This window comes from Motacilla alba, chromosome Z (genome assembly GCF_015832195.1).
Source record: "Motacilla alba alba isolate MOTALB_02 chromosome Z, Motacilla_alba_V1.0_pri, whole genome shotgun sequence".
In the NCBI taxonomy this organism is placed as follows: Eukaryota; Metazoa; Chordata; class Aves; order Passeriformes; family Motacillidae; genus Motacilla; species Motacilla alba.
The window spans coordinates 8,691,685-8,716,866 of NC_052046.1; the positions used below are offsets into that span (position 1 = coordinate 8,691,685).

Consider the following 25,182-nt stretch of genomic DNA (forward strand, 5'->3'; position numbering starts at 1 on the left):
CAAGGCACAGACATAATTAGGCACAGGGAAAACACCCTCTGCCCTGGTGAGATCTCACTCAGACCAGACCAAAGCTGTTGATTCAGCCAGTCTGATGATATGATACAAGCAGAAAAATGACACTTAAGTTACTTATCTGCTAAGGCAGCATTCCCCATCCTCCTACAGTCTCTGCCAGCCAGGGCTCCCCATTGGCTGGCGGCCCAAAAGATGTGGGGAGCTCCTGCATCCCATGGGCTGAGCCAGTGCTGCAGCAAGGACTTGGCCCTCCCTTCTGCTGTGAGACTGTGTGTCTTCTGCTTCCAGCTGTGGGTCTCTGTCCTATGGTTTCCTGCTGGGTTTAGCACTGTGTTTTCTCCCCAGGAGGGTGCTGATTCTCTGCCACTGCACAGCTTTGCTGGCCCCTGTACACGACTGATGCAAGTGACGCCATCCTGATGGTGCTGCCATCCTGTCTGCTCCTGTCATGTGGAGCTCAGCCTGGCCAGTGGCATGTCAAGCTCATAGCAGGGCAGGCATCACACCTTCCCACTGCTGGAACATCAAGTCCAGGAGGGAGCCCGTGGGTTGGATTATCATTTGTGACAATAGAACATTTGATGGTAAAAGTGTCCCTTCATCCTCAGAAGGTGTTGCATTAAGGCTCACAGGAGAGGCACCAGCCTTGTGCAGCTGAGCAGCTAGAAGGGCCAAGAAGGCTCTTGTCACCCCCAGATGGACTTCCCCAGCTGGGTTTGGGGTGCAGCTTCAGAGGGAGGCAAAAAGGGGGGCTGGTGCAGAGCTGAAGCAGAATTTCTGCAGGAGCACAAGGGCTTTGCCAATGCCCACAGGAAGATGTTTTGTGGTCACATCCAGGCTGAGGGAAGAGGTTTTCCTGCCCTGGATCCTGCCCTGAGCCATGCATGTCAGAGAGGTCAAGTCCCTCCTTCGCAACACTCCTGAAGCAAACCAAGGTCTGCTTCCAGGCTGTTGTGGTGTGATTGAGTACAAGTCCTTTAGCACCCATCTGTTATCTCTTAATTAAAGTTTCTTTCTAATTATTTTTTCTTGTCAAGAGCAAAGCTGCTGACACCAGGGATTTACCAAAGTAGAGCAAACAAATGCGGTCTCTGCTTTCTGCAACTCTTCATTAATGGACAAAATTAACTTGGAGCAGTCCGTATCTTTGGCTACATCGATGATACTTAATTATGCTTGTTTCCTTACAAAGATATATCCAGTTTTAAATCACTTGTGGAAGAAGTGCCTCCTTAAGCATGAAATTTCTTCTCCTTGAAAGAAGACTTCTGCTGGCAAGAAAAGCTCTGCAAAGACCAAGTGGCATCACAGGGAATAGATGTGAGATCAAGAGTGTGGTGTGCTTCGATGTCAGGAAACCCTCTCCATGGCCAGGGCCTGCTTCATCTCAAGAAGGGCAGACTTCAGGGGAGTGGAGACACTGCACAGGGGAGTGGAGACACTGGCATTCCTTGGACACAGTTGGTGCTGCTCAGGCCACTGGACATGGGTCCTGAAGCAAGGGAGAGACCATAGGATTGTGCCACTACCCTGTCCCATGGCTGGAGAAGGCCAGGAACATCCTCCCCCAGAGGCTGGTCAGGCCACTTCTCTGTCCCCTTGCCCTCTGCATCCTCTGGGGCTCCGTGCTCATCTCCTCCGTTGGCTGATTCATCTCATTTATCATGGGAAGCTGAGGAATGAAAGACCCTTCTGGTTTATATGCTTGGAAAGCTCTTGGCATTGCCCTGCCACTGTGTAAATATTACATGTGTAATTTATTCTGTACACAGATAGCTAACTAGCTGCTGAGACAATTATTTGAGGCTTGTTTCTCTGCTTTGGGAGGGACATATGAAGGCCAGTGGGGTGAAGACCTCTGTTGAAGGACATGTATGTAGTGCTCTGTCCCACTGCAGAAGTGCTCCATGTCCTGTCAGAGAAAGTGGGGACCTGGCCTTTCTCACTGTGCTGGTTTCACCATCTGCAAAAGAAGGGCAGAGCCAGAGGCTTGTGGAACCTGCAGAGTGCTCTTCCCTCTCCCCAGAAGAGCAGCAATGCCTTTCTTTTACTCATTCTCTGCTTACACAAGACACAACCCTGCATTGCATTTCAGCAGAGCGCTCAGAGGGAATATTTATCCCCGTCTGCCTGCAAATCACTGTGACAGTGAGGGTGGTTTTGGCCCTGTGTGTGTCTGCTGGATGTTGTCTTGCCACAGGCCTTGGCTGAAAGACCCCCATTAAAGGGCTGTGAGCTGTGGTGCCAGGAATGCAAACTGTCCTCCACTTCCTCTACTCGCTGTTCCAGTGACCCCTCAGGCATCTGGGCACAGACCCCCAGTGCTACCTCTGTGGCTCCACACGTGCCAGTGCCCAGCAGCATTCCTGCCATGCCTAGCAGCTGCCCATGCTGGCTGGGTGGGAGCCTCAGCTGGAGAAAAGGCAGAGGAGTGGAGATGGACGGTCCCAAGAGGAGTTCTGCTTCTTCTTAGCACAGTGCATGCCAGGGCAGTGCTCACCTTTTTGCAGGATTTCCTTGTGCTGTTGCACTTCCAGTTTCGATGTAGGTCAAGATTTCATGAAGAAGGAAAATAAAGATGAGGTTTCTATTTGATTTCCAGCTGAATGGGTTTGGGAAGCATAGAATGTATTTCCATGGGCCCCATGTCTCAGCTGCTTTGTCTCAATTTCCCTCCACATCTCTCTGCTGGATTGCTGTCTGCTGTCCTGTTGGTCCCTGTTGCAGTTGCGTCACCTATCAAGCTGCCACTCATCATTGCTAGTGCAGCAAAGCAGCTCACAGCTCATTTCACCAAGCTGCCCCAGGTTCATTACTAGAATGTATATGTTTATCCCACCACTAGAAGCTCTGTATGTTTATTCCCATCTTCCCTCCACTGCAATTTTGCCAAGATGTGAGTAAAGCTGTCATTTCTCCCATTATGCATCATCATGGCTCCTTTCTAGATGTGGGACTTCATGCTGTGCCTGGCAGAGGATGTGTCCCTTAGTGGGCTTGGATGCTGAGAGGCTTGTTGCTGCTTGGTGTGCAGCCCCTCTATGATGACATCACAGCCTTGTGATGTCACTTGACCCAAAGCCAGCATGCTTTGGAGAAGCAGAGTGGTGTAGGCACAGGGCAGGGCAGCATCTTGAAGTGTCAGTTCTAGCCAATGATCTCATCCGTGTTGCTGGGCAGGAATCTTTGGAAGTGTCTAGTCCAGTGTCCCACTTGGAAGAGTTCTCTCTTCAGCAGAAGACCAGATGAGCCATGGCTTTGTCAGCAGAGCCCTGACAAATTCCATGGATGAGAATCCTCCCTCTCTGTGGGTACCTGTCCCAGTGATGTCTTCCATGTCCAGCTCGAATCATCTACCAGGACACTCCTGTCACCAGCTGATACCCATCCAAAAGGGCTGGCCCTGCAGGACAGGCACCATTGTGGGCATTGATCCCATGGGTTACCAGTGAGTGACACAGTGACCAGGAGTGTGGACAAACCTGCCTTCCCTCCCTGTTCCAGGGAGCTGTGGAGCTCTGGCTGCATTCCTAGTCTGCAGGAAGTGGAGGGTCCCAGTAGAGCTCTGGTCACACCTGCTCATCCCCATCCAACAGCAGAGCTGTAGGAAGACAGGCTTCTCCAGCATTCCAGGGGAGCAGTCCCCATGGTGCCCCTTCCCAAAGGAAATGCCATATATCTGATGTCGCTGTGGTTGGGTGGGACTCTCACACCTGTCATGGGACAAGGGAGGACATGAGGACTTGTCTCTGCTCCAGTAAGATCCACAGCAAACCCTGCTGGACGAAATGCCTCCTCTGAAGCTGTGCTTTGGGCTTCTCCTTCATCAGGAACCTTAAATCATTGCCTTGGAAGGGAGCATTGCTTTCAAAGACCTGTCTTCCAGGAATGGCTCCCTCAGCCCTTCTGGATGAATGCCAGTGTGTTTGTACTGTTTGAGGAAATAACTCAAGGTGACTTTTTTCCTTCCCATCTTAGTCCTTCAGCCACTAGCTATGGACAAGCTCTCAGCCACAGTCCTGACAGGCAGAGCTGAGCATCCCAGAGCTTTCCTTCTATCTCAGTCCTTCTCTGGAAATAGGCACCAGGCAGGCAGGAGCCAGGCAAGGTTGGCAGGTCTGTGGATCCATCACTGCACTGGGCCTTTCTCCATGCAAGGCTGGTGGGTGGTGCAATGGTGAGTGTCAGAGCTCCAGTGCCTCTGATGGGCAGAATTCCAAGTGTAAGGACAGAACAGTCAATGGTCGTGTGAGCCAACAGGAAACAGGAAGACAAAACCTCTTTACCTTATGCAATAGAAGAAATTAGAGAACTCGAGTAAGTTGCTTGAATTCTTACTGAAACTCTGATATCTGTAATTGTCTATCCACACATGTGCCTACTCATCTGTCTGTCCTTCCATTCATCATCCAACCATCCATCCACATCCAGAGCCATTCAAGTAGCCAGCCGTCCACCCAACACCACTCACATTCACTGTCCTTCCATGCCTCCTTTCCTCCATTCCATCTGTGCCCATCCAGCCTGCTGTCCCTCTGTCTGTGGTTACATTCATTCTTCCATCCACTGTCTTCTTCTACTTCTGTCTATCTGTCTGTGTATCTGGTCCTGTTCCAGTTACCCCTCCTCACACAGATGCTTCATCTTAGATGTTCTCCCCTCTTTCTGCCTGTCAGTACATTCTCTCAGCTTTTTTAAGACCCTTTAAATACACTTTTCTGGTCAGCACAGCTTCCCAAAGGTCTTCATCCTTGGCTTGTGTCAGAAATGGTCCTGGGGCATCACACCAGCAACTTACTCACAACAAACCAGTTTTTCCTTGTCCTTAGCACCGCCTTTCCCTGCAGGGATAACATCCCCAAAGGTGCTCTGTTCCTGTCAGAAGCAGGTGTCCTGACAGACAGTCTGCAGGATGGCTGAGACCTGCCAGACACACCTCCAGAGCCAGCTTTGCAGATGGGATCAGGATGTGGGCTTAGGCACAAGGAATGCCGGATCATATCCATGTGGTCCCACCTACCAGTGGGACCCAGGAGTTGATGTCTGGAGAGGGGAAAAAAAGAGGAGAAGCCTTGGAGGTGCTTATCCCATCTGTCTCCACTGTCGGCTGCTTGCAATCTCCAAGGCTCACTGGGCAGCTCAGTGTTTTAGGTCATCTTCTGCTATAAATTCATTTACTTGCTGTTCCCCCCTCCAATGTTGACATCAACAGCATCTGATGGATATAGATCTCTGTAATTTAATCACAATTCATGCAAAAAAAGAGACCACTTTCTATTGCTTGTCTTGCTCTCCCTTATTTTATTAGGAGAAAGAGCAAGCAGTCCTTCTCTATTTGTCCTCTTCATGTCACTCGTCATTGCTAAGGTGTCTGTCACATCTTTGCTTGGTTGTCCCCTTTTATGGATGAAGGGTTAGAGTCTACTAAACCATCTTTACATGGAATCTGTTTCAAGCCTTAGCTGTTTTTGTTTCCTTCCTTTGCCCTGCTTCCAGGGATGCTGTGCTCATAACAGCATGGGGACAGGTTTGTTCATGGCTTTTGAGTTACAGCACTTTCCATTTTGGGCTTGAGTTCTTGGTCACCACTGAGCTGATGTGTTCAGGGGCAGGAGTGTGGTGACTCCACGGTGGGCTTCCATGGAGGCTGGGGCACATTTGAAACCATGAATGTGTAGGGGAAGGAAGGCTGCATGCATTCCACTGTGCATTAATCAACAGAGGGTTACTGCCTGGTGGCCTGTAGCATGATGTCCTTCTGCAGCACTTTGGAACCCAGCTGGGCTTTGGCTGCCCTGACAGCCTCAGCAGCACTCTGTCTTCTCTCTGCCCTGACCCCTTTTACCTGTGAGTTACGAGGCCATTGGGCAGATCTGATCCAGCTCGGATCTCTGTCAGGTTTCAGCAGTGACATCTTCTACTGCTACATTTGACAGCTTGTTTTCACCTTTGCTCTCGTGACTTTAGCTGCTATAAATCCTTGCAAGGACTTTCCCCATGTGTCAGGGCTGCTTAGTTTCCTTAGAAGGCACCTTGTCAAATGTGGTTTTGAAGCCCAGGAGAATTTTGAGAAGTGAACCACCCTTGTCTGTGCACAAAGGCTTGATGAAGCCTTGAAGGAACCTCATCCCCATTCATCCTCCCATCCTGCTTCACCCCGTGTCACGCACATGCTGTCACGTGGTTTTATCCTTGCCACATACAGCTCAGCACAGCCAAGTGTAGCAACACAGGAAATATTCAGTTGCTAAGGATCATTAATGAATGTCAGCTCCAGCTCCTGTCCAGAAACCTGAGAAAATTCAATTAGGCAGCTGGTGCCCAATGAGCTGTGTTGCCCCACTCGTGAGCTGCTACATGAAACAGCTCAGCAAGCATCACGTTATTGTGGAAAGAAAAGAAAACTCAGACAGGAGACAAACAGCGCTGCATGCACGAAGCAGCTGTGCCTTTCCACAGCACAGCACAGCACAGTTAGGTTGCAATCCTCCTGCCTGGTTTACTGGATAGGGAATTGCAAGGAGAATTACGTGCTTCCCATCTGCACTAGTAAATACGTGGAGTTTGCTGGGGACAAGTCCTGGGGCTGTGTCATCTCTCTGCTGGGAGCTTCTGATACATGTGTTTGGTTTGTGTCCTGCAAGAAGTCACCTGGACACATGACTGGCAATGTCTTGTGTGTCTGGCCGTGCTGTGGGGTGTTCGGCTGGTGAGCCATACATGCAGCCCTGACCTATGTTCACCATAGCAAAGCTGAGAGGAAGCCATCCTGTGGGTGGAGGTGGTCCATGATCCTCTGGTATTTGTCAGCTGGTCCACTCTAGTCTAAAATAAATCTTGGCTGGGGACAGTAGCAGAACTTGGGCTTCCCTGCCCGCCAGCAAAGTGTTAGTCCACACCCCAGTCCTTCTTTTTACTTCCCAGATGGGAAGGTAAGATCTTATTTCCAAGGCAACTGTGCTGAGGGGCTCTGAGCTCACCTGTTTTTCCCCCTTTTCCTTCCCACAGACAGCCACATCCAGTACGAGCGGGTAGGTGCAGACGTGACCATGAAGTGCGGCTCCATGGACTGGGACGCAGCCGTGACCTGGACAGCCAATGGCACCGACATCGACGAGTCCCACCTGAATGGCTCCTACCTGATCCTCAAGAATGTTGACCTGTCGCAGAGCGGCCAGTACTCCTGCTACGAGGGCTCCTCCTGGCACCTCAAGTACCAGACCAACCTGAGGGTGGGAAGTGAGTACCCCGGCATGTCACATTGAGGGGGACAGTCTCTGCTCCCATACTGAGTCCCCACAGCCCCCCCTCCTGCCATGCCAGCCCCTCTACTTTCCATACATAGGGTTGTCTGCTGCACGCTGCTGTGTGAGGTCCTTATGGCATACTAATCCCAGCTGGAATCAGCCACTCTGCCCAAGCTTTGGATCAAAGCTAGTGGGTTAAGTGATGCCTCAGAAATAATTTGAGAAGGGATGTAGCTTCTTCCTCTAGCCCTGTGACACAACAACCATCTCTGTAGGTGGAAAGAGCTGTCAGACAGGATTGCAGGCAGCAAGGAGAAGCCCAGGCTGGGATTACAGTTTCAGAGGAGCAGCCAAAAGATGTTGCTGGATCCTGGGTGCACAGGTGTGCTGGGGGACAGCTGCCCATTCCCCAGCATTTTGCCTATCTCCGGCATGGGATGCGCTGATTCCCAGTCGTCAGCAGGGGAGATAGGAGTTGTGCTGTATTTCACATGATGCTGAGAGCTGACAGCAGCTGTGTGTTTTGAGGGCTGCTGTGTTTGCACAGCTGATAGCAACTGTGTGTTTTGCAGCACGGCGTGCACAACTGGCAGCCGTGGGTGTCTGGGAGCACCAGCCAGCATAGCTGGCTGTGGGATGGTAACTGTGATGCACCAGCTGGGAGCCCTTGCCATCCAGGGATGTGTCATGTAGGTGGCTGTATGTTCCCAGGTTTGGAAGACACAGCAGAGTCTTTCTCTACTCCTTATCTCACTTTCTGCACCTGGCATCAGAGCCAGGGTGGTGTTCCCATCCTAGGCCACGCTCCAGGGACAGAGGGTCACAGGAGGGTCTGTGCAAGCCCTGAAAACAAAGCACGAGGGGTTCACTGCACCTAGAGATTCAAATCTTGGAGATCCTCTACAGTCTCCAACTCATTTAAGGTCATGTGGGATGGATCCTGGTGTCTGGGCCAAGGAGAAGGGATGCTGGAAGGAGCTGGAAGGCAATGTGAAAAGCAGATAAGGGGAAGCAGACAGCACAGGGCAAGGTTCACACCAGTGAGCTGGTGTGGGGGTTGGGAGCATGGCAGACAAAAAGGCCACTGACACTGCCTAACAAATGAGTCAGGGGCTTTTTAGCTGCATTATGGTCAGGAGGTGTTCACAGCTAGTTCAGAGCCAGAAAAGGCAGGCGCTGGGTCCAGTGCAGGCAGCAGCACAAGGAGGCTGTGCAGTTCCTCTGCTTGGGCATGTGCTCACCAGATCCCATCTGGGGAGAGGTCCCAGGCTGTGCCAGTGCACAGAGGGCTGCAGCCCAGGCCTGCAGGAAACAAGGGGAGTGGAGAGACATCCGCAGCCTCCAACCACCTCCTCTGCAGCTGTGGCATCGCTGTGATTTTGCAATGGCTCCTCCATCTGCTAAGCACCTCGCTAATAGTAATCCCTGTCAATCCGCTCAGGGACCCGTGGGAATTGCTCAGCGTTAGAGCCCAAATCCTGCTGTTCCCTATTACTGTGTGTTCCCATTTGCTGGAGAGTCACAGCCCCCTGAGCACTGGGCAGCTGAGAAGCCCAGTTGGACACTGCCGGGGCCACCAGCCCCTGGAGAGAGGGTGACAAATAAATAAACAAGTGTCTGGCGTTGTTAACACAATTAACTGTGCAAGGAACTAATCAGGTGAGACGCTTTTAGCGGTAATTAATTTAACTGTCTGGATTTTAATTTAACACTCTCCATGAGGTTTCTCCTCGTAGCACTGCACCCCCAGCCCCTGCTTCCCCCACCCCACCCTAAGTGTGCTGGCTCTGCTGGAAATGATTGATTCCCTGGAGGTGTGAGGATTCATGCAGAGGAGTCGATTTGGGAGCATCCCGGCAGGGAATGGAGATGGGCTTGGGCATGTAGGTGGAGATGGGTGACTTGTGGGAGGTTTGCAGCATGGCCCTGTGGTAGCATTGCTGCAGCAGCTGAGTGCATTGGGAGCCCAGACCGGGGATTTGAGGGATCCTGGACTCATTTCATTTCAATTGTGTGGGAAATTAAATGAAAACAGGCCTGTGCCTGCATTTTTCTCTTTTGCTGGGGCAACAAGAAGGATGATTGCAGCGAGAGTGAGGGGCTGGGGCTGCACGAGGAGAAGTGCTGGGGATCTCATTAAATAAATGATGGTACCTGGAATGTGCTCCCCAGGCAAGGCAGGGGTGCTCCTGAGCATACAACACCACAGGAAGGATGTGTAGAAGGAGCAGAGAAGGGCTGAGGACCAGGAAAGGGTGTCAATTAGCAAAGCAAGCTCTGTCGTGGGGGTCAGCGAGCACAGGGATAAAGGGAGACCTGCCAGGAGTCAAGCTGAGCGAGACCTTGCAGAGGAAATGAAAAGGGGGGTTAGCCATATAAATACGGAGCAAACGAGGAGAGAAGAGCAGAGTTGGTTCTGCAGACAGGTTTCAGGGGAGATTAAACGTAAGCTCGGCAGAGCCCGATCCCCAATGAACCCCACCGCGTCTGAGCAGCGATGCTGAGAGCAAGGGCAGCACAGGCTAAGGGAGAGGAGGGAGCATAAAACCTGGAGGTTTCCCTCTGTTGTGGAGGCACCTTCAAAGACCACAATGCACTAAAGGCTTGGGGAGCACCTCATCCCCATGTGAGGACATCTGCTCATTAGCAAGGCTCATTAGCAGCTGAGAGGCCAGTGGTGGTAGCCAGTGCAACGTGTCTCCTGAGCCAGAGCGAAGGAAAAGTCCTTGTCAGACAGCCTGACCCCACAGCACAGTGGGACTGCATGGTGCACTTGGGAGAGGGAGCAATTAAAGACGTGGAGACAAATGGAAAATGGGAAAAAAATACAAGGGGGGTTTGCCAGGGATATATCACAGCAGACTAACCTGATAGCTCTCTTTGATAAGGGAACCGGTTTTCTAAGCCCAGAAATGTGGTCAGTGTAATCTGTCTTGACTTCAGTGAAGTATTTGCTATGGTGCCACATGGGAAATTATGAGTTAAACCAGAGAAAATGTGGATTAGTATGAGAATTGGAACACAGCTTAGGAAATAGCTACAGGGGATCAGATTGTGCTGAAAAGGGGAGCTCCTGGAAGGGATGGGGAAACTTTGGCACCATGGTTGGACTGTGTTTGGGCCACTCTGTGCGGTGTTATCTGTAATGACTCTGGCCCACAGGGACCAGGGGCTTTGTTTGGATATGCCAGTGGCTGAGGAGGGACAAGAGGACATCTGGGGTGGGGATTTCGTGCTGAAGGGACCAGCATGCTACATTAATGGTGCAGGCACAAATGTGTGGAGGTGTTTTATCAATGTGCTTCAGCAGGGGGGAAGGAAGGCACAGATAGCTCATCTGATCCCTTAGATGGGTTTGATGCCCCAGTGCACATCATGGGGGATGTGGCTGGGAGCCCAGCAGCACCCTGCAGAGGCTGGGTGTAGCTGGGCTGTCTCACTCACTGCAGAAATGGGAACACTGGTGCACATGTAGTGGGACAGTGTGCATTCAGGGATGGCGAGGAAGGATCCCCGGGCTTGTCTACTGCTAAAGGTCCCAGGTCAGCAACCTACAAGGCATGCATCCTCCTCAGCACAAATTGGCCTGGGGGAAGCTGGCACTTCTCCAGGGGAAACCTCTTCCAGGGGGCTTTGAGCAGTGACTTGTTGGTCTGCCCCTTTCTTCAGGCAGCTGAGCATGAAGTGGAGCACAGGAGAACAACCAGGTGTTTATCTTCAGTGATCACCTGCCCTGCAGCCTGACAGCAGCAGATGTCCACGTGTCACCAGAAGCAGGAGATGGGTCTGGGTCTTTTTACACATCAGGCATCCCTGTCCTTAGCCCAGGGCCGAGCACCAGGAGCAGGGCAGGAGGGAGCACAAGGCTCTGGGTAACAGGAGTGTGGTGCCGGGCTCCTGGCTGCTCCCACAAGCCACAGCTCTGCATTTGGAAATGCGCAGCCGGAGGGCCCGGGGGTGGATATAACAAAGACGTTGGGAAATAATGCACTCTTGAGGTTTGGCACACGGCGCTGTGCGTTACAGAATGTTATAAAAATACTGCTAATGGGCCAGAGAGGAGTGGAAACGCACGTCGGAAAGGCTGCCAGAAGCCGGAGACTGCACATGAGAGCGGGGAGGCCTTGTGTGCAAAGAAGGGAGGGCGGGAGGGAGGCAGGCAGGGCAGGCACCCTCCTTCTGCTCCCATCCCTCCATCCCTTTCTAACCTGCTTATCTCCATCCCGACCCAGCACCTCCTCCCTTTTGCCCTTCTGTCCTGCATTGGGGATGCTCATGCCCTGGTGAACATGCATCTGACCATCATTTGGCCTGCTGCCCAAAAAGGCTGCTGCCTGGTGGGATGGAGTACAAGCATGGGAGAGGAAATACAGCAGAATTCCCTCCAGCAGCAGGGGCACAGATGGGGATGCAGGCAGTAGAGTTGTCTTCCATGTTGCAGTGGTGGCCTGGGGTCTTGTAGCCTGATGCCAGCCCCAGTGCTGTCCCATGGGCATTGCTGCCTCCCAGGCCATGGATATAGGAAAGGGACTGGCAGAGTACAAGCAGTCCCAGGCTGGCCTGCTTCCTCCATGTCTGTCACTGCAGTGGCTGGCGAGAGAAAGAGGAAAAAACATGCGGTTTGACGGAAAATGACATGGAAAAAACAACCAAATTAACAGAAAAACAAACAAAGCAAAACCAGAGAGAGGGAGGGAGAAAGGGGCAAAGCAACAGGAACCACATGTGAGCGGGGAGGCCAGGAGAGCCTGAGTGTTCTCTGGACTGATTAGCAAGCAATCAAACATCGGCCACTAATAAATAATCAGAACCTCCCTTTTCTCTGCCTTAGAAGTCTTTTTCCTCCCAGCTGGGCTCCAGCTGCAACCAGAGGGTTGTGCTGCAAGTTTGCATCTATTTTATCTATTTTTGTTGTTATTTTTGAAACATTTTTTCTGTTTCACCTATCCAAAATAAAGAAGCAAAACAAGAAGGTAGTGACCTCTCCACGTAAGACATGTGCCTCTGACTCCACCAGGGCAGGCATGAGCATCCCATGATGGGCACTGGCTAAACAGTGGAGGAAGGCAGTCCCAGGGCCTGGCATGTCCCTGCCTGTTTCCGTGGCTTGGTTGGGCAGAAAAAAAAACTGCAGGAGGGTACTGATGACATGCCAGCTTGGGAGAACAGAAGTTTGGTGACCAGGCTGGTGCTCCTGCCTGGATGCTGCTAGAGAAGCACAGGCTTGGGGTCAGTGTGTGCAGATAGTTCCTTGCTTGTGTCCAGCGATCTGTGATGCAGAGCTTTTTTTTATTATTGTTATTTTTAAAAAGCCCTTTTGATGGATCTTTTTCCCCTCTGAACTCTTCCAATCCTTTCCTATGGGGATGTAAACTTTGGCTATTTCAGGAGCAACAAGTTAAACATGACCACAACCATTCCCTGGCACCAGGGCCAGCTGGCAGGGAGCAGCACCCACCCCTTCGATTCATCCCTCTCTCCCTCCCAACATGCTCCTGCCCCTTGGGGATAGTCCCACAACAGGGCAACCCCGAGGCTGTGACCAGACAGTGCCTGAGGGCAGGACTGCATCAGCATGGACCAAACCTTCGGCAAGGGTGGAGCTAATAAATTTAAATTACAGTTGATATTCCAGAATAAGGAGATGCACCAGAGCTGTTGGGTTCATTACTGTGGAGGGTTTTTTCTCCCCATGTGCCTGTAGCACTGGGGGCTGGGTAGGTGCAGTGGTCCTGGGTGATTCACAGCCAAGCATCACCCCTCCACCCATGATTCCTGAGAGCCACAGAAAGGGAGCAGCAACAAGCTTGCAGGTATGCATTGTTCTTTGAAATTTGGCTTTATTTCACAAGACATGGGGCTCTCCAGTCGCTGCCTTCCCACATTGTGCTGTTCGTGCATGGCTGGGAAAATTCAGTGGATGAACTGTGCTGCTGCCTGCGACCAGATTTTGGGTCTTGGCCCCGCTGAGAGCTTAAAAGGCGTACTGGGTAACAGTATGCAAATTACTATCCTGGCTCTTTAAGGAGAAAGCCAAGAAAAACCCACCCAAAAACCCCACCACGCTCCCAGATGCAATTAGTCCTAATCTAATTAGGAGCCGGACTAGAAAAACAAACACGTTTGCAGGCAGCAGGCGACCTTTCCGCCCCGTTCAGTGGGCTGCAGGCTGCATGCCACAGCGGGAAGAGCCGAGCGGAGCCGTGCCCCGTGGCCCACGCGTGCACACACTCGTTCACTCGCACCCGCGCCCCGCTGCTCCTCTCCTCCTTCCCCTCGCTGGGCTGGGCAGCCAGCCCAGCTGCAGCATAGCAGAGTGATGCTTCCTTGGCTCGCTCTGTAAAACATGATAATCTGGGGCAGCCGGTGTCAGAAACAATAAAAATATCCCCTCTCCCATCCTTACGGCTCCCCTCTTTCCACGGGGGAGTTGGGGACAGCAAGGAGCACGCCGTGCTGGGGCCAGTGGAGCTTCACGGGGCATTTATGAGTAGCCACTTGGGACAACAGCTTGGGACAACAGCACCAGCAGCTCTGCCCTGGCCTTGCCGATGCTGTTTATGTGAGGAGCATGCCCAGGAGGTGGCCAATGCAGGCAGTATCCCATTCCCAAATCTTGTCTCCACTAGTACCTGAAGGGATGTGGCCACAGCAATGAGCTCTTGAGGTGCTGGGTGCTGTGGAGAGCTCATGGTGGAGTCATGGCAGGAGCATCATGTGGCACGAGGGCACTGAGAAGGGCAGAGTTCCAGGGTTGCCAGCGACAAGCCAGAGCAGGGATGCACCGTCTATCAGAGAGAGGCTGCTTAAGATGCAAGAACCCTCTCAGTAAATGTGGGATCCTGAGCTTTGGAACTCCATGTGAAATGAGCCCAGAGGTTCCCTGTGCTTCCTCTCCTCCAGTTGGGCTGGGAATAGGTCATGGGATAGGACCGAGAGGGAGCCTGACTCCAGCTGCTGGGCTGGAGGAGAAAAAGAAAAAGGATTTTGGGGCAACATCCTGGAAAATCGTCCCCATCTGTGTCTAGCACAAATACCAAATGCTGCATGCAGTACCAACATCCTATGTCCTGCGTGGATGGCAGCACAGCCTCCTTCTGCTCTCCTGAGATTTGTTTATGCTGCCCAACATGACAAAAACAGCTCTGTAATTAAAGAATCCCAAGTCCAGTCCAAACAGCTTCCCACAACCCTTGCTCTGCAGTGCCAGGAATTAGGTATGCCAAGGGCTGGGAAGACAAACCCTCCTCCTTGACTGGGGGATGGTGGCCATGGGTGGGGACCGTGACTGCTGTGGCAACTGGGGGAGACACACACTGGTTCTCTGTTTGCACTGGCCTCTGCTCCAGGAAGGATTTTATCTGAGCTGCTCCTAAGTGCTCCTTGTCAAAATATTTGGTGTGAGCTTCCTGCCGCCCACCAGCGATGTGTCCCCAGCTTCCAGGGTCCTGGGAGGGGAGGAAGAGGCCGGGATACAGCCACCTCCTGTCACTGCAGCTATGGGACAAGGAGTAAAGGAGTCAGTGCTCCACGTGTGAATGCTGCTTTCCTTTCTCCACCATAGCTTCAAAGGGCTGTGGTACTTAAATAAGATCACTGTTTGCTTCCCAGAAGATGCTGAAAGAAGAAACCCCAGCAATGTCACCAGCACAGGGTACAACTCTTGCATGTCACTGCCCACATGTGCCCATGTTTGCAGGTACCCAGGCCAGGCAGTGTCACCAGGAATGAGAACACCCCACAGTGAAGGTCCTCAGTGTCCACATCCCTCCTGTCTGAAGGAGAGGAGATGGCAAGCAGCAGCAAATTCTCATCTTTTACCAGTATGCAAAGCTCTCTCTGAAACTTCTGGCAGTGGCTGGGAACAACAGTGGGGCCCAGCATGCAGTGAGGTGCCAGCCAAGGGCTCAGCAGGGTCAGGGCAAGGCCCAGGGTACATCAGCGTGAAAGACGTTGTCATTAGCTGTGGTTTCCCGAGCCACTGCATCTGCTGTAAATAATTTAGCAGACTAAATGTGTGCTAACAGCAGGTCAGGACAGGGAGCGGAGGAGAAGGAGAAAAGCTTTGGGCCTGGACAGCAGGGAAGGGCACCAGGATAAAGTGAGATTATTTTCCTCCTGTTAGCAGGACAGGGTGGTGTCTCCCCCCCGGAAAAGGAGTCAGAGGGTTCCCATGCCCAATGGATCCCTTTCCTCCCCAGTCCCTTCCTGAGCTGTCAGCATCAGTACCAGAGGCAACTGCAGGACAATTTCCAGTTGCTCTTGCTGCAAGCACTTTAATGCTGTTTAAACAATTACGCAGTTGATAAATTTTGACAAGAAGAGATAGAAATAGCCTGGGAGAGCCATGCAGTAGAAATGCTCTAAACAGATGTCCCTTTTCTCCCCCTCCTGTGCTCCCTGGGGGTCTTTATCGTTTGCTGCCAACTGAACAAGGCAGCGTTCGCATGAGTTAGGATGGTGGGGAGGGGGAGCAACATGCCTTATTAAAATGGTTTATGATACCATCCCTAGGGTGACGGCTGCTTGTTTTCTCCTCAGGATGGTCTTCTCCGCACTGGCAGGAGCCATACAGAGCCTGCTGAGCACAGGTGCTGTCAGGCTGTGTCAGGCCCCTCTCTCCACCAGCTCACAGGTACCAGCCTGGGCAGCCTGGCTGCTGATGATGCTGGGAAGGGAGAGGGGTGTTTGCCAAAAGCAAGTGAGCAATGGCTATCTGATGTGCCAAGCAGCGCGGGGAAATCTGGTCTCTCTCTGGGGACCAGAAAGGCAGAGCTCAGCAGTGCGTGCACAGAACCTTGTGCCAGCAGGGACCAGCAGTGACTCTCCAGCGCTGCAGTTTGCCCCAGGTGGCAGATGTGGAGGACAGAGGGATCACGAAACCATGAGTGGACCAGAGTCAGGTTCACAGGGAAACTCAATGTCGTGTGTGGCTGAGTTTGGATGTGTAGGATGAGAACGTGGATCCTCTGGAGGTTCACCTCTGGAAAACAGGAGATCATTCAAGGGGTCCATGCCAGGAAACCATGAGGAGGTTTGGAGCAGTAGCTCAGACCTTGCTGCTGCATTTTTGCTCGTGTTAGGCTGTCTTGTCTTGAGCATTCCCAACCCTGGATGTTTTTCCTCACCACAGCTGAACAGAGTGAGTAGCTTTGTACTGGGCACACCCCAACTCTGCACATTCCACGAGGAGCAGCCTTGCATGGAATGGCTTGTCACATGTCATGGATGCATCGTGTTCTCTTGGTTAGGGAAGAAAGCAGAGGGTTGCAAGCAGCTCTCTGCCTTTTGGCTGCTTTCTGGATGCTGTGTGACCTGTGTTGGTCTGAGCCAGTGCCTGCATTGAGCAGGCTGGAGCCAGGGATCTGTGAAGTATATTTTTTGTATGGTGGATGAGCTAGAACTTGCCATCTTTTGATATCTTTGCAGTTGATGGGGTGCCATGCACATTTTTGGGGAAATAGTTGCTAAGCCCTCCAGTGCAGAGTTCATCCCTGCTCTCTCCATATGGACTCAAGCTGCTTCCCCTTCCTTCTGTGCCTGACTTCCCTGAGCTGCCAGCCAGGTGTAGCTGCCCTCTGAAAAGGCTCTTTGGCCTCACCAGCCTCTTCCTCCTCTTTCTCTCTTGCCCTTATAGAAACCCAGGGACATGGACTCCAGTCCCCTGCACTGGGGACACAGGGCAGGCTGTGCCACCTCTCATTCCTCCCCCAGCTTGGTGGTAAACAGGGATGTCAGTCTAAATGAAAAGACAGAAGGGGAAGTTAAGACACAGACTGGGGAGGAATTTTCAGAAGCCACAGAATTGGGCTTAAAAACCTGTGTGATGATCCTGTGCCCTCCTCACCCTCCAAGGCTTCCCAAATGGGGTGTGTTATTTTGGACACCCCCAATGCCAGCACTCCCACCCACTGCAGCCCACCCCAGGGACCTCTGATCACACAGATCTGCATGTTTCTGCATCACACCATGAAGTGGGACAGCTACCAGGCAGCCAGCCGGGACGTGTAATGGACAACCTCCCCTTTCTGCCACAGCCTTCATCACCCAGCCCTTCCTCCCATTCCTCCTCCCTTTCCTGGCCAGCATGTGGGTTTGTTTCTGCTTCTTCTGCTCACAGAGTCGTGAATTCTGAGGAGAGGTGAATTCCCCTATCTCCAGCTGACCTGAAGCATTGCACTTAAGTGGCCAGATCAGGTCCAAAATCAGAAGCCCCTGAGTTCCTGGAGCAAAGAGCATGGAGGGAGGAGCTGGTACTGTGGGCACCCCTGCTGTTCACAGTGATGCAAAGCAGGTGTGATTATGCTGCTGGGTTGCTCTGTGCAAAAGCACCAGGCTGTTCCTTGCTGCAAGTGTCAGTAGTGATACACGGCCCTTTGCCAACTCCGTCTGCTTTGCTGGAGCAGCACAGCCACACCAGCTATGCTCCCATAGCCTTCAAAGTCTCAGGAGGGGAAGCACCACTCACTTTTTTAGCTGCCAAAGCAGTGTTCATGGATGTGATTTTTGCCATGGTGGTGTGGGGACTGCTGTGTCGGCCCATGGGGGTTTTGTCCAGAAGTGGAAAAGAGCAGTGGGCTTTTTCATGGGCATTAAAAAGCTCACAAAGCTGCTGTGGGACACAGTCATTGCAGGTATCATTTTGCAGCATTTCCTTCTCCCATTTCCCTGTCTCTCAGCAAAACTCCGGGGTGATTCCCACTTGGAATGAGCAGAACGGTTGCCCAGGAGTATGAGGTGTGTGCTGCTATATACCTCCAGGGCTTAATTATGACAAAAAAAAAAAAAAAAAAAGCAATACAGCAGGGAGCACAGAAGACAGCTCCTGCAGGAGGATGCCAGGATGGAGGTGCCCCACACAGTGAGTTTGTGTTATGACAGGCTGGCCAGAAAGGGGACTCTTGGATCCAAGACTGAGCCAGCTCTGCCAACTGCTGCATATGTACAAACAAAGACAATATTAGATCCTTGCTTAGTTCCCGTGATGTTATCTAAGTGACTTGAGAAGGACCCTGGGAAAACAGGAGTAAAGAAGGACGTGAAGGGAGCAGGGGGAACTGCCAAAAGGAGAAAGACTTAAAATAGTCTGTTCAGTGACTTCAAGGGAAGCTGGAAAGATGCCTTGACTCCTTTTGGTAATTACCTCCAAGCAGAGAAGATACTGGGTACTAACCCAGCAAGGAAAGGCATAACTAGAGCCAATAACTGGAAGCTGAGCCACAACCACATTTGAATTAGAAATGAGGCTCATATTTTTAATAGAAAAAATGATTAAGCATTGGAACAAACTGCCAAAAGCCGTGTCGGCTCCTCTGTTGCTTGTTATCTGCAGAGCAAGGCTGGCTGCCTTGCTGAAAGATGGTTCTGTCAAACACGAGTTATTGGGCTCAATCAAGGGGTAATGGAGGGATGTAATGGCCTGTGCAACCCAGGAGGTCAGGTGAGATGAACTAATTTTCTCCCATGGCCTTCAAGTCAGTGACTTAAGGGAGGTGCATATCCCTGTCTTGCAGATTTAGCTTCGCGGTTGCTGTTTCTTTCGTCAGATAGTGTGGCTCAGGTGTTTCATGGTGCAGATAAGGGCTGCGAGGAAAAACCTGCAGAACAGGAGGATGTGGGGTGTTCAGAGGATGCTGCTTGTCCCCGCTTAGGATACTCCTCATCCTGCTCCATCCCAGTTCCATGATGTCTTGCTTTTTGTGCACCCTGCTCTTGGCTGGGAGGAGACAAATGTCACCTCAGTGCTGGGGTGTCTGCAAGGCACAGGGCAAGGCAGGAAAAGAAAATGGGACAAAATGGGACAAGATGGCTCGGGTCTGAGAAAGGGAAGGAAGAAGAGAGATAGGATGGAGATACTCATGTAAGCATTAGCATGAAGGACAGAAAGCTCTCACAGCCCTCCTTCGAGGGAGGAATTGACAGAGAGCTTTTGATGAGGAGCCGAATGGAGATAATGTGCCATCAAACAGCACGAACTCTGCCTCCAGCGTGCAGACAGGGGCTTGGCATAGCGCACCCAGAACCACTTACCTTCCTTAATGGCTGGGCAGAGCCTCCCAGGCCACCCCATTACGAGCTGCCTCCCCAGGCGAGCTGGCACAAAGTGCTTGGCCAGCCCAGGAGCAGTAGTGCCACAAAGCTAGTGATGCTCCAGCCCCAACAATCCCAGCCCCTCCAGCTGGGTGTAAGGCAGACCCTGAGAGTACAGTGGGGCAGCACACACGTTTGGGGTCAGACCTGGTTAGTTTGTCTCTTTTTGAAGTTGTCTGACCCCTCCAGCAGCAGGAAAAGCCTTGCATCAGTGCACACTGCAGGTCACAGTGCTGGCATTGCTCATGGGACCACCACCCACTGCCAGAGGAACTGGTGGCCCAGAGTATCTAAAGGGCTGTGGTTGAAGTTTCAGGGTGGTGTTGCCTGTGGGCAAAGCAGCAGTCATTCCCCCGGGCTCTCCACCAGCACCCTGCAAGCAGCAGGCACAGCTGAGCTTATCCTGGGAGGGCAGCCCAGCAGAGACACAAGAGGAGGGGGTGCAGTCCCAGCACAGGGCTCCTGCTGAGCAGCGTTTCCCCACAAAGCAAGTAACATGCCAGCAGCTGCTGGCAAACACAATCTGGGGCAAGTATCAGCAGGAGGAGCTGGCTTGTGCTAGGAGGGGGCCAAGTGGTGTTCACCTTGCACCCCAACAGTGCTCCCTGCTTTGCATGAAAGAGGTGTTTTGATTGCTGACATCTGTAGACAATCAGATAAGAATTAGAGTTATTCCTCTAGCATAAATGGTATTTCTAATCTCATAATCCCTTAATATTGTTCTCACCAGGATATGGCTGGTGCTAATCCCAGAGAGTTTGTTTTAGGGCAAATTTCAGGGAAGCCAGGGAGGTGCAGGAGGAAGGGTTGCCCACCTTTTCTCACTTCAGTCCCGGAATCCCTTCTGGGTGCAAAGCAGGCAGGGACAGCAGGTCAAGCTGCAGCCCCTCTTCCCAACTGAAGGATGCTCACTCTAGGATAGAGGCATTTCAGAGCCCTTTCACCACTGCTACAAAAAAGCCCCTGCAGGTGTTCCTGCCCCTGTCACTGCTCTGGGTCTGTCTCTTGGCTGATCAGGTCTGTAGCACCAGCAGTAGGCTCCAGCCTGGTTTAGCCACTTGGCTGCTTTCCAAAAGCAAATACTGATCCCTGAGGAGCACCTGGGGTTTCTGTTCTGAAGAGGTGCAGTGAGGGAAGCACCCTACTCCTGCAGTGCTGCAAAGTCCAAGGTTCCCAGGCAGGTGAGGGTGATACGTGTTTTGTACGGACCCTGGGCTGCCTTTGGTCCTAATTTTGCATCCTCTTTGGGATAGTGTAGGGAGAACCACTTGGGTTGCTCCTTACCCCCTGTCCTGATGGGGGTGGATACAGGTGGATACAGATGTGGATACAGATGTGCCCCTGTTCAGCAGCCCACAGTCATCTTCCATCCTGGCCACCTTGCAGGCACAGTAAAGGTGGAAAGTGAGCTGAAAACCTCTCACCATCTAGTATCAGAACAGGCAGGGATTCCCATTTCTCTTGTCCCTGCTGCACCTTCCTTTCTGCAGCCCAGCCCAGCTGTGACAGCTCCAGTGGTACTGGACCACTCCAGGGGCTTGCACACCTCTCCCAGCAGGAGCTGGGATGAAGTTCAGCCTGGCTGGGTGATATCGGGCTCTCGTGCTGCCTGCAGCAATGAGCATCCCACTATGGCACAGAGATGGAAATCGTGCTCTGGGCACCAATCCCTCCCAACAGATGGTGAGGGGCCAAGGTAGCATTGTCTCAAGGAAGCAGCTTGCAGTTCAGAGGGCCTGGTGTGTGCAGACACAGGTCTGTGCCTTTCCTGTCTCCTGGGTTCCTTCACTTTTACAGCAGCTGTTGCTTCTCCTGCCACTTCAAATTTTTTCCCCACTTTTATTCTGCAGACAGGTTGTAGAGGCAACACAAATGCTTCAGCCATATTTTGGGCATCTCCTTTATCCTGGTAAGGTGACGGTGTTGGAGATGGCTTGGCAGCAGTAAATGCCCAGCAAGTCTGTGTCTGTTGTGAAGTTTGGAGAGCCTCATGCTGGTACAACATGCCCATGGCATGGGCATGCAGCAGAACAAGGGATGAGTGTGAGGAGGCTCTTTCCCTAGGGAAGCATGCCCATCACTGTGCCCTCCACACTCCTCTCAAACCATCCTATCCACCAGCAGCCTTCCCATCTGCTTTGCTGAAACCTGTCCATCACTGCCTTGCAGCTCTGAGCAATTTGTTACTGTAGCTACATTTTTCCATGCAGGGAGAGCTCAGATGTCTGCTTAGGTGGGGTGTCCCTCTCACTCTTCAAGGCTGGAAGGGAAGGACAGGGCTTAGCCTGGAGGCCAGGCACTGAAGACTGTGCCTTGTGAATACTGTGATGGCAGGACTCAGGACAGAGTGGTGTGATGGTGCAACATGTCCAGGAGCCCCTTAGTGTCTTGCAAACACTGAAAGTCTGAAAAGTCCCCGGGAAGAGAGGGTTGGATGGTGTAGGTTTGTAGTGAGCCAGCCTAACACCGCAGTGTACATCCCTCCTGCTCTCTGTAGGGTGGCAACTAGAAGAGGAGTTAGCAGGAGCCCTCATTGCACTGGGAGATGCTAATCTTCAGATTCCTATGCAGTTTTCCCAGAAAGAAGAAATTAATGGGATTTGCGAGTCACTGGCAAATTTGGAAAAATGCCCTGGAAGTCAGACCCAGATGAAAGTTTTTGTTGTATATTGTTATAGAGTTAAGCACTTTGTGTTCAAGATTTTGCTCATTTTATTTTGGTTTGATGAGGTTTTTAATTAAATCAGAGGGAGATCCAAAAGGAAAAGCCCTGAAAACTCAACCTTTAATTTCAAATCACCAGAAGCAAAATACCCCCCTGCTGTTGTCCTGTTTCTGTTGTGAACTAAGAGGCTGCAAAGCAGCCACAATGTCTGAAAGCCTTTGGCATAGCCAGATCTGTGGTGGTCCCCTGGGCAAGGTGCTGGTAGGACAGTTTGCTTTGTACCCATTTGGGTGGTCCCTGCTGGGGAGGCGGTGGGTCCATGGCTATGGGTGGGTGAGCAAATGCTCTTCTGAGCCGCCTGGGACTGGTGTGGGTGCAGAGCAAGGGCTTACCAAACCCTGAGACATGAGGGTTGGAAGGACACAAGTAAATGCATCCATTGACACTGGAACTGTGAACCTCTTCCATGCTTCCCATCCCTGGGTGCCTCTCTCTGTGCAGGACTACCATCACTATGCCGAGAATTTGCCTTTGCTGTGCACCAAATCTTGGACATAGAGTCCTTGAGATCAAGTAGACATCCTAACTTTGCCTGATTAGGGCATCCACATCTGCAGAAAGAAGGCAGTGACAGCATTCCCTGGACTCTGATGACCTCCAGAAGTGGATTGTGCCTGTGTTATCTCCCTTCTATAAACAGCCCTGTCCCTATCTCTTAAAACTTGTTTAAACCAGCTCTTTTTCTCCTTGGGGCTGGGATATCATTGCTGTTCACAGCTGAAGGCCCTCATGCCTCCATGGAAATCATCCAGGGCTGCACCAGGAAAAGCAGATAATTAAATTCATGCCCTTGCTTTTCCCCCATCAAGCAGATGCGGCATGATGGCAGTCCTGCAGAGACTTTATTTGGGGCAGGGGGCAGAAATTTTAGTCTTGAACCTCCCCACAGCAGCTGCTGCTATGCGTCCTCTGAGCCAGGGACCTGCTCCCCCTATCCGGCCATGCCTCGCTGGCTTATCATTTCCAATCCTATCAGAAACAAAACTGCTGCTGCTTAATGCTTCATTACAGGCTGTTATGTGTCTCCTGCACTGCCCAGGAGAGCAGCAAGGAGGGCTCTGACTCTATTTAATAACTGTTTCATGGTTCCTAATTGACAGATAAAAACGCTACTAACTCAGTTTCATCAAACATAAACCATGGGCAGGAGGAGCAGTGCCCTTCTGGAGCCAGGGTGGCAGCACGAATTTTCATCCATTATTTTGACATGGGAAATCCATAATATGCTGATCTGCCATCACAATGACGGGTTTATGCCTCACTTTTTGCCGCAGTTGGTTTTGGCTTTTGCAGCCTGGGGGAAGCTGTCGGGGAGGGATCTGGGGAAGGGTGGCCAGGGAATACAGAGGACGTGAGATGGTGGCTGGTGCTTTATTCTGAGAGGCCTTTCCCATTAGGGGCTGCAGCGTCCCAGTGCTTGGCAGTGAGGATTGGCTTTGCAGCATGTGCACATGGGGGATCCATGTCTGCTCACCTCAGGACTATGCCACACCCTGGCAGGTCCCCAGCCCCAGGACTGTCACACTGTGGTTGTTAGGCTGAGCCACACTGGCACCTGGGGAAGATTCACCAAGATTTCCAGCTCTGGTAGATAAGCACCTATATGTGCTCAATGAAATAGGTAAAGATTTGTTATTGTAATTTGGAGATGCTGGTAAATCAGGGTGTTTCTTTGTGCCTTGTGTGGTTAGCAGGATTGTGTCATTCCCGGGGGCATTCTCCTCCCTCTTTTTGCTGATATAGATGACCAAGTGACCCAGGCTTCTTCCATGCTCTGCACTCAGAAACTGCAGGCAGAGAAACCCCTGGTCTCTCCAGGAATAGTAATGATAAATGTTGGGATTCAAAAGCCGCATGCTGGACCTGAAACCTGCTATTCAAACAATTTGGGATTTGCCTTATCAGATCCCACAGGGGGCTGGCACTCAAAAAAAAGCCTTTGGAGAAATGAGATTTTTCAGGGCTTTCTCCTCCCATCACAATGACTGGAAACTTAAATACCAGCTGGGAGTCCCGTAGGTATTTGTGGCTGCTGCTGGGGTTGAATTGCACCCGGGGTGGCAGCAGCCTCACTCCCAGGAGGCGTGGGCAGAGGTGGAGTTGCAGAGAAGTGTTGAGGGCTCATAGCTCTGTGTAGAGCAAAGCAAAGCTGACGGCCACTGAAGGCATGCTGAGAGGATGAGAGGTTATTAGTAGTGAGCGCTTGAGGGACAACACGGAAGATATTGATTTAAATAAAAATCACCGTAACAGCAGCTCTAACAGTACCCTGTGGGTCACTTGGAGGAGAATCAGAGGCGGCAGAGCTCCAGTGCTGCCACACTCAGAGCATTTCCTAGCTGGAAATATCATGCTGGAGAGAGCCAGGACTGCTGCCCATGCTCCTGAGCAGGGACAGAGACAGGGAAGCCGGCACTGTGCCAGGTGTGCAGCACACACTGGGAGGCCTAAAGAACATCACTGTAGTGAGGTGAGAGGCTGGACCCACCATGACCCACGAGGGCACACCACACTGTTTGCAGTTCTGCTGGGAGCCGCAGTGCCAGGACATGGATATCCATGATCTCAGCCAGTCGCACAGCCCCCGTGGAGGTCAGATTCCCGTGGTGTGAGTCAGCTGCATTCCTCCTCAGGGTCAGCGAACTGTGCTGGGGTTCAGGGGCCTCAGCTGTCTCCTGCCCCGACGCTTGCAGTGATTAACTGCACTGGGGATGCTCGGTTTGGGTGGACAGCACAAAGGCTAAGGGTCTCGGGTCGGCTGGGGACAGCTTCAGCGGCTCGACCATGGGAGAGGAGAGGAGCAGAGCAGTTTCTTGGCCACCCTTCATACCAGGAGTGCTTTTATCAATGGGGCGTGAAGGGGTGATAAAATGCTACCAACTGTCTCCACAGACAGCTAATCCATCGGTATGGATTTGTTGTTAGGGAATCCGGCGGGCCCGTGCAGTTCCTTGTAGCTGGCTGTAACTCTCCTGCCGTGGGTACAGCCACCTGCAACACCAGCTGTCCCCACCACGATATGGAGCCGTGTCATGATGTGCTGTCAGCAAACAGAGATGTGATGCGAGATAGCAGCCAAGCTGTCAAGACAGAGAAGGTCTC

At 52.0% G+C, this 25,182-nt stretch overlaps 1 protein-coding gene across 10 annotated transcripts in view; it reads left to right on the top strand.

Moving 5' to 3' along the window:
• The window catches only part of CNTFR (ciliary neurotrophic factor receptor), a 200,585-nt gene that overhangs the window by 137,283 nt on the left and 38,120 nt on the right, over positions 1-25,182 (top strand). For all 10 annotated transcript variants that reach the window (XM_038124675.1, XM_038124679.1, XM_038124677.1 and 7 more), the window contains one exon: positions 7,027-7,257. In XM_038124675.1, the coding sequence (XP_037980603.1) occupies positions 7,027-7,257 (231 nt within the window). The remainder of the gene's footprint in view (positions 1-7,026; positions 7,258-25,182) is intronic.